General features: G+C 62.7%; 1 protein-coding gene across 1 annotated transcript in view; it reads left to right on the top strand.

Moving 5' to 3' along the window:
- Nucleotides 1-2,847: 2,847 nt before the first annotated feature.
- Nucleotides 2,848-5,238, top strand: part of SLC35F6 (solute carrier family 35 member F6) — an 11,030-nt gene continuing 8,639 nt past the window's right edge. Inside the window, exon 1 of the mRNA XM_019470965.1 lies at nucleotides 2,848-2,927. Within this exon, the coding sequence (XP_019326510.1) occupies nucleotides 2,848-2,927 (80 nt within the window). The remainder of the gene's footprint in view (nucleotides 2,928-5,238) is intronic.

The raw sequence follows: 5,238 nt of genomic DNA, 5'->3' as shown, positions 1-5,238 counted from the left end.
GGGGCAGCCCCATGGCAGCCCCATGGCAGCCCGAGCGTGCGAGGCTGCGTGCCACAGCGCGGCCGGGAGCCGGGTGCGTGACTGTGCGTGCACCGGAGGCCTCGTGGGACACGGGGGAGAGGAGGACGTGGGGATCCCGGCACCGACCACGGGCAGCAGCAGGGTCCCGTCCCCTCCATCCTCTGCCTCCTCCGGCGACAGGGCCACCGCGGCGAAGGCGGGCATGCATCAGTGGGCAAATCAGGCTAAGAGGGGCTTAGACGGAGCTTTTTCGATCGCTGCGCACGTCAGCCTGCCCCTGCGGCCGAGAAAACAAGCCATGAGTCACGTAGGCTGCCGAAAACGCCTGCCGCGGCTTGGTGGGCAGCCCTCCGAGAGCTTTATGGGGTTATTTGAACCCTTTTTAGATGGGCAAACCTGGATGTCCTCGGGATTTTCCCAGTGGCGAGGCAGCGAGAAGCCCAGAGCCATCCCCGGGAGGCAGGACGGGCGGCAGCAGTGCGGTCCCCTGGGACCCCCGTCTCCATCCTCCCCCCCGACAGCTCTGGGGCCGGAGCCGTTACCCTCGGGGAGCTTTTTTGGGGGACAACCCAGGGCATTGTAAGACTTTTTCACCCTTCTCCTTCACACCCCCGGGTTGCACCAGTCCCCTTTCAACCCACACCCCATCTCGCCCCGACACCTTGAGTCCAGAGCAGGGGATGCTCCCCCAGGGGTCCCCCTGACCCCCCAGGATATCCTGGGGGTCACCTCCGGCACGGCCACCCCAACATGGCAAGAGGGGGGCTAAAACTTCTTTCCTTGCCCCCCTCCATGCACGGGGCAGCCCCCAGCCCCATGGGGAGCACCCCCATTGCCCCCAGGACCGCGCTCCCCCCCCCCCCCCCCCCCCCCAAGCCCCGGCTGCCCCCCCCCCCCCCCCCAGCGGGGACACCGGGGGACGCCGTGACACGCACTGGCCCCTCTTTGAGCCCCGGGGGTGCCAGGGGGACTTTGGGGACAGCCGGGGCACCCAGCCCGCCTGGTTCCTTTCTCACCTTTTAACAGAAGAAAACCAATGTATTTCTAATACTTGACGACCTGTACATACTGTTAGATACCAGAGAGGATATTTATTATAAATGACGCTATCATCATATCTATAGAAATCTATAAATATCTATCGGAAAGGAGTCCTGGGGGAAACTTGTTGACGACTCTGGGGAAATTCTTTTTGCTCTCTGCATCTTTCTCATCCTAGGGCACCCGCAGGGAACCACCCTCCCCCCGGCAAGGTTTCTCTGGTTCTCATGCCAAAGTATATTTGTACCACTGAGTTACTTTCCTTAGAGAGAGAAATAAAGGCTGGTTCAAACCTCGGCACCGCTTCGGCTCCTTCCCTCGGACGCTGGGTGAGGATGAGGGGCTGGGAGCGGAGGGTCCCGGTCCCCTGGGACCTCCCCACGTCACGGCTCCGTGCCCCATCGCCTTTGCTCTGCAGGGTCCGGGAAGTGTGAGAATTTTCTCGGGATAAGCCTCTACCCCTCCCCTGACTTTAGAGGAGAGAGGAGAGGAGAGGAGAGGAGGAGAGGAGAGGAGAGGAGAGGAGAGGAGAGAGGAGAGGAGAGGAGAGGAGAGGAGAGGAGAGGAGAGGAGAGGAGAGGGTCAGCTTTGAGCTCTGCCAGGGCTGCAGCATCCTTTGGTGGGCTCAGCGGGAGAAGGGTCTCGGGCTGCTGGGTAGGGCAGAGCCCCTCGGGGCTCCCCAGCCTTTTCCATCCCACCCACTGATGCAAGGCTGGAGGGGACCCTGCAGCAGCTTTTCCCATGGGAGCCCCCCAAAGCCCAGCAGAGCTGTATCCCTCCTGCTCTTGCCCGTAGCAGCATCTCTGCAGCCTTGGCTCAGGCTGGAGACCTCCCTCTGCTCCATGCAACAGCCAAGAAGCGTCCGACGATTGCGAGCAGTTGTGATCTGCTGTGTGACCCGGGGGGGACAGGGCTGAGACCCCCTGTCTTGGGCTGCGTGGGGAAACTGAGGCACAGACAGGAGGCACACAAAGGGGAGAGCCAGGTGTACCTCGAACGGTGGTGGGCATCTGGCTCCAAACCTCCAAGGGGATTTGGGCATCGCTGACGGCCAGGATGCACTGGGATGGACGGGGACATGCCACCTCCCTGGCTGGGGCCACCAGCAGAGCTCTGGGCTGCTCTCCTGCCTTTAAGTGGATAAAACCTGCTCCCTCCAAACCCAGGCAAGAGCCGCCAGCTAATCTAATAACGCTAAGCCTGCAAAGAGCAGATCTGTCTTGGCAGCAGCCGACGGAGAGAGCGGCTCATCCGAGCAGCAGCTTTCACCCTGCCCGAGGGTGCACCCATGGGGATGCAGGAGCATCGGGGGACTGGGTGCTTCTCCGGTGTTGGGTCCCTCTGTGAACCCTTTCCTCCTGCCCCCGGGATGCGGCTGGAGGGGGTGGAGGCGTCCCTCCCGTCCTCCTCTGCCTCCAACGCTTCCCATCGGGAAGACACGATGCTGAGCTAGCTGGAGCTTTGGTCTGATCCAGTATGACCATTCCCAGGGTGCAACTGGTCTTCCAGGCTCCCAGCCCTCTGCACGCAGCCGCCAACCTGCCCGGCGTGTGCACAACCCCCTGGCACTGGGGCAGCTGGGGACAAAGTCACTGATGGGCTGGGGTGGACCTGCTGGGAGGCTGCTGGTGACACAGGCCTGGGAGTGGTGGAGATGCCAGAGGATCCTGCTGCCATCCAGAGGGACCTGGAGAGGATGGAGAAGCGGTCAGAGGGGAACCTCATGACGTTCAATGAGGAGAAGCGCAAAGTCCTGGCCCCGGGGAGGAACAACCCCACGTAGCCATGGCCACCCAACTGGAAAGCACCTCAGCCGAAGAGGACCTGGGGGTGCCGCTGAACACCAGGTTGACCACGGTGTCACGGTCATGGTTGACCAGAAGGCTGAGGGTATCCTGAGCTTCATTAGGCAAAGCATTGCCAGCAGGTCGAGGGAAGGGGATCCTTCCCCTCTACTCAGCCCTGGTGAGGCCACACCTGGGTCCAGTGCTGGGCTCCATAGTCCACGAGAGACATGGATATACTGGAGAGAGTCCAGCAAAGGGCCGTGAAGGTGGTGGACTGGAGCATCTCTCCTAGGAGGAAAGGCTGAGGGAGTTGGGGAGCAGAGAAGGCGGGGGGGGGGGGGGGGGGGTCTCACCATGGCCATAAATACCTGATGGGGGAAGAGGATGGGAGCCAGGCTCTCCCAGTGGTGCCCAGTCACAGGACAAAAGGCTCGGCCACCTCCAGCGGGTCCTCCAGCCCCACCATCCGCTTCGGGAAAACGGGGCATCCCCAGGGGAGCAACGGGGACCCGCAGGGACTGGTCCTTTCTGGCCAAGCCAGGGCTGTGCAGGCAGGTCCCTGTTGCAGGCAGAGGATGGGGCGGGAGCTGGGACACCCCCATGGCAGGGGGCTGAGAGGTGTCCCCTACGGAGGAGCCCCCGGTGTCAGCCCCAGGGTGTTTAGGAGCACCCAAGCCATCCGCCCCCGCTGCCTCATCCCCCATCTGGGTGATTTTTTTCCCCTCTCAAAGCATTTAAATTTTCCTTGTCAGCCGTAGCCCAAATATTTACAGTCCGCTGGAGCAACTTCAAATTCCTCCCTGGTATTAAGCAGCGCGGCCGTGAGCGAGCGGCCGCGGGGGAAGCTCAGCCCCCGGGGCAGATGGGACTTATCCTGCCCCCTCCTCCAAGCCGTGAGGAGCAGGAGGAGAAGAGGCAGGGAGCGAAGGCTGCTAGCCCAGCCAAAAAGGGGCCAGGTAGGGGATGGGGAAACAGGTAGTGAGTGGGGAAAATGGGGGTTTTAATGGGGGAAAAAAGAAAAAGAAATAAAAACTCACGCTGCTGTGGTTTCTAAAGAAGTTTTCAGTAAATAGGGCTTTCATTTTAAAAAAATCCTTATTAAATATTTCTGTTTTCCCTTCCCAGCTTGTTAAACCCAGTGAAAAGCTCCGGCAGACACTGCTGGGGGCGGGGGGGAAACCTTATTTTTATTACCCCCACCTTTTCCCCACTCCAACCCACACGTGGCCCCAACACCTCTATTGCCCTGCAGCGGGATCCTTTGGATGCTGAGGGCATCCCGAGGCAGCTGGGGGACTCAGGACCCCGGGGACAGGGACATGTCGGGGGCCACCGCTCCCTGCCCCCAACCTGCCCCCTCAGTGATCCGAATCCGGGGGGAGGCGTGGGAGAGGTGCTAGGGACGAGCAATGTGCCTGGCTGGATGCGGCCGCGGGATGGGGAGTGCCAGCGGCACCGGCTTGGGGACCCTGAGCTGGTGATGGGGACACTGGGGTGACCCAGGGGGGTGGAGGGAACCCGCTGCAGCCGGTGGCATCTCCATGGGCAGCATCGCGTCATCTTCTGTGGCATGACATCACGCCGGGGTGATGGGGTGATGTCACTCCCTTCCTGACCTCGCCGGAGCAGCACCGGGGCTGCCTCCCTGACCCCTGCCCGCAGCCCAAAAATAGGGGTGCCCCGAGGAAGAACCACCCCATCCCTCGGCCGGCATCGGGGCTGGGTGCGGGTTTCCCCAGCGTCCGGGCAGCTGCTTTCGAGACGGTGACGAAGACAAGGCGGAGGCAGGCAGCGGTGTCCCTGCCCACCTCTGCCCACGGCCCCGGGGCCTGTTGGAAGGTGGGGGAAACCAAACCCCCCACCCCCGGGAAAGGGCGAACGGGGAGGGATGGGAACGCTCCAGCTGGTGGCCCCAAACGAGGGGAAACGGGAGCGGAGCCCGAGAGATGGAAGAATTAAGCGCTCTGTTAATGAGGGGACAGGCGTGCACGGACCTGCAGGGATGCACGTGTGTGGGTAGGAGATGCCACCGTCCCCACCCTGCCAGCCCATCCCCGCTCCTCCTGTTCTCTGCCTGCAGAGCGTCCTGGGGTGATGGGTGTCCCTAATGTCCCGTCTCCTCCCCCCTGGGGACCCCAGACAGCCCCACACGGGTGTCTGTGTGGGGCTGGCACCGGGCGGGCACGCGTGTGTATGTTGTGCATCGTGCAGGGGACTTTGGAAGTCAGAGGCTCTGCCACCGCTCGCCCGTGTGTCCTTGGGACACTCCCCCATCCCAGGGCTGGAGGAGGGGACCAGCACAGGGGGCCACAGGGGACCATCCCCAGCTGCCCCATCCTCCCTGTCCAGCCCAGCTGGCCCAGCCCGTAGCGTCCCCACGGGCGACACC

The sequence above is a fragment of the Aptenodytes forsteri genome, unplaced genomic scaffold (assembly GCF_000699145.1).
Source record: "Aptenodytes forsteri isolate BGI_AS27 unplaced genomic scaffold, ASM69914v1 Scaffold192, whole genome shotgun sequence".
Classification (NCBI taxonomy): Eukaryota; Metazoa; Chordata; class Aves; order Sphenisciformes; family Spheniscidae; genus Aptenodytes; species Aptenodytes forsteri.
This window is presented reverse-complemented; position numbering and strand designations above follow the sequence as displayed.